This window comes from Solanum verrucosum, unplaced genomic scaffold (assembly GCF_900185275.1).
Source record: "Solanum verrucosum unplaced genomic scaffold, falcon-dt-bn FXZP01000284.1, whole genome shotgun sequence".
Lineage (NCBI taxonomy): Eukaryota > Viridiplantae > Streptophyta > Magnoliopsida > Solanales > Solanaceae > Solanum > Solanum verrucosum.
In genome coordinates, this window is record NW_026019936.1 from 1,914,534 (window position 1) to 1,918,349 (window position 3,816).

The 3,816-nt window shown below is 36.8% G+C and overlaps 1 protein-coding gene across 1 annotated transcript; it reads left to right on the top strand.

Moving 5' to 3' along the window:
- Window positions 1-315: 315 nt before the first annotated feature.
- On the top strand, window positions 316-2,916 carry LOC125837392 (receptor-like protein Cf-9). Its single transcript, XM_049516529.1, has 2 exons — window positions 316-1,287; window positions 1,438-2,916. Exons 1-2 carry the CDS (start codon window positions 316-318, stop codon window positions 2,914-2,916), a joined length of 2,451 nt encoding a protein of 816 aa, XP_049372486.1.
- The last annotated feature ends 900 nt before the right edge of the window (window positions 2,917-3,816 follow it).

Sequence of the window (3,816 nt, forward strand, 5' to 3'; positions counted from 1 at the left end):
TGTTGTGTGGGGCAGGGTTGTTAATTTTTGACTCGGAAGTCAAGGTCTATGCACCAACCAACACTATATATTATCTTAAGCAGTCAATTTCTTTTTAGAATTTATACTTGCAATGTCTTTTCTCAAAGTCTATACGTCAATTATTCTTAATTCAAACTTTTTGAATTTTCAGTAGAACTGATTATATCAATGCAACTAAACTTGTTTGCTTAGTTTGTTCTATATATATCTCATCTAACTTACTGAAAAATATAGACACAGACAGAGTAAAACTTGATTTCTTCACTATCAACTTAACATCATTTTAGTGCAGAAATGGATTCTGTAAAACTTGTGTTTTTTATGCTATATATCTTTCTCTACCAACTTGCTTTCTCTTCATCCTCACCTCATTTGTGCCCGAAAGATCAAGCTCTTGCTCTTCTACAATTCAAGCACATGTTTTCCATTAATCCTGATGCTTCTTATGCTTGTTTCGACTATACAGGGATTCAGTCATATCCAAGAACTCTTTCTTGGAACAAAACCACAAATTGCTGCTCATGGGATGGAGTTCATTGTGACGAGACGACAGGACAAGTGATTGCGCTTGATCTCCGTTGCAGCCAACTTCAAGGCAAGTTTCATTCCAATAGTAGCCTCTTTCAACTCTTCAATCTCAAAAGACTTGATTTGTCTTATAATGATTTCACTAGATCACTCATATCACCTAAATTTGGTGAGTTTTCAAGTTTGACGCATCTTGTTTTGTCGCGATCAAGTTTTGCAGGTCTAATCCCTTCTGAAATCTCTCACCTTTCTAAATTACACGTTCTTCGTATAGGTGATCAATATGGGCTTAGTCTTGGGCCTCACAATTTTGAACTGCTCCTTAAGAACTTGACCCAATTAAGAGAGCTCAACCTTCACTCTGTGGACATCTCTTCCACCATTCCTCTGAATTTCTCTTCTTATTTAATAAATATACGGCTTCCATACACAGAGTTATGTGGGGTATTGCCTGAAAGAGTTTTCCACCTTTCCGATTTAGAATTCCTTTATTTATATGAAAATCTCCAACTCACAGTTAGGTTTCCCACAACCAAATGGAATAGTAGTGCATCACTCATGATGTTATATCTCTATAGTGTGAATATTACCGGTAGGATACCTGAATCATTTAGCCATCTTACTTCACTTCATGAGTTGTACATGAGTGATTCTAATCTGTCAGGGCCTATTAAGCCTCTATGGAATCTCACCAACATAGAGTTTTTGGACCTTGGTAATAACCATCTTGAAGGACCAATTTCCTGCCAGTTATCGATATTTGAAAAGCTCAAGGAGCTATCACTTAGAAATAACAACTTGGATGGCGGACTTGAGTTCTTATCCTTTAACAAAAGCCTGACACAGCTTGAATACTAAAAATTTTCGTCCAATTACCTTACTGGTCACATTCCACCTAACGTAAGTGGACTACCAAACCTAAAACAGCTCTACTTGTCATCAAACAACTTGAGTGGGACTATACCTTCCTGGATATTCTCCCTTCCTTCACTGACAGTGTTAGACTTAGGCAATAACACTTTCAGTGGAAAAATTCAGGAGTTCAAGTCCAACACATTGTCTCAAGTTTATCTAAACCTAAATCAGCTGGTAGGTCCAATACCAAATTCACTCCTAAACCAGCCAAGCCTAAGAATTCTTCTTCTTTCGCACAATAATATAAATGGACACATTGCTTTAGCTATCTGCAATCTGAAAGAACTGATTGTGCTAAATTTGAGAAGGAATAATTTGGAGGGAACAATCCCACAATGTTTGGGTGTGATGAATGAAAACCTTTGGAATTTGGATTTGAGCAAAAACAGTCTTAGTGGGACAATTAATACAACTTTTGGTAGCGGAAACTATCTCACTGTCATTAGCTTGTATGGGAATAAGCTAACGGGGAAAGTCCCACGATCTTTGATCAATTGCAAGTATTTGACACTTCTTGATCTAGGTAACAATCAGTTGAATGACACATTTCCAAACTGGTTAGGAGACCTACCTGGTTTGCAGATTTTAAGCTTGAGATCAAATAAGTTGCATGGTCCCATTAAATCTTCAGGGAATACAAACTTGTTTCCGCAGCTTCAAATTATGGATCTATCATCCAATGGATTTAGTGGGAATTTACCCAAAAGTCTTTTCGGAAACTTGCAAGCCATGAAGGAAATTGATGAGAGTACAAGAACCCCACAGTATGTTTCTGATCCATATGCTAATTATTATGATTATTTGACGACAATTACAACAAAGGGACATGATTATGATTCAGCTCCAATTCTTGCTACTAACATGATTATCGATCTCTCAAAGAACATATTTGAAGGTCATATTCCAAGCATTATTGGAGATCTCGTTGGACTTCGTACCTTGAACTTATCTCATAATGTCTTGGAAGGTCATATACCAGCATCATTCAAAAATCTATCCGTACTCGAATCATTGGATCTCTCATCTAACAAAATCAGCGGAGAAATTCCGCAACAGCTTGCATCTCTCACATTTCTTGAAGTCTTAAATCTCTCTCACAATCATCTTGTTGGATGCATCCCCAGAGGAAAACAATTTGATACGTTTGAGAACACTTCATACCAAGGAAATGATGGATTACGAGGATTGCCACCCTCAAGAGATTGTGTCCGTGATGATAGGGTACCACAAGCGACAACTCCAGCTGAGCAAGATCAAGAAGAAGAAGAAGAAGATTCACCGATGATCAGTTGGCAGGGAGTTCTCATGGGTTACGGTTGTGGACTTGTTATTGGACTGTCCATAATATACATAATGTATTCAACTCAATATCCAGCATGGTTTTCGAGGATGGTTGTAAAATTGGAACACCAAATTACTACGAGAATGAAAAAACACAAGAAAAGATATTAGTGTGTAACCTCCAGGTATTCAACTTGATCTCTATCCTTCAAAGAATTACTTCATCCTCAAAGCTCTTAACTTAATTCTTTATTTTTGAAAATTGCAGGATTCATGTCTACAGAGTTGCTGAGGATGCAGATAAAATCCTTTTTCTTTCATACTTTGTGATGTTTCCATAAAGTGTTTCTTATCCTATGAATAAAGACATGACTTTTCTTCTTTTGAGACTCGACCAGATTTTGTTTACATTGTCTGTGGCATTTAGATATAAATTCGACTGATAAACAGAATCGGACACAAACTTGAATCTTTAGATCATTCAATCAGACGATATGTGTCATCACTAAAAAATATTGTATTTCACTCAACTCTTTCACATTAACACAAACATAGAATACTCACTTTAAGTTGAAAAACTCTGTAGTTAGAGAGTTCAAAAATACTTTTTTCCATCAAAAGGTCAAACATTACCAGGGACCAAAGTTGCAATTTTCTATGTTTAACTCTTTTCATTGAAGCAGCAGCAAAAAGATTTTTTGCATTATTCTCTACTGTCTGAGCCTCACATAGACTGGAATCTGCATTCTTTGAAGAGTTGGAGAAAGAGCCTTCAACTCTTCCCATCTAACTCTCGGATGACAGAGTTACCCAACATCTCTAAGATGGAAGGTAGACGGTACAGGTTGAATTAATCGAATTGAACACAAGTTGACCTGAACATCACTGTTATACAACAACAAACTGCGCCTCAGCCCCAAACAATAACTTGCATAGAGACATGCAATAATGTTCAAACCCCAAAATAAGATAGACATAAACACATAACTGAATGATAGAATTTCTAGTGATCGAAATCCATAAGGATTTCAAACTTCATTTAGGAAGAAATCAAGCAGAAGCGCTTGACTA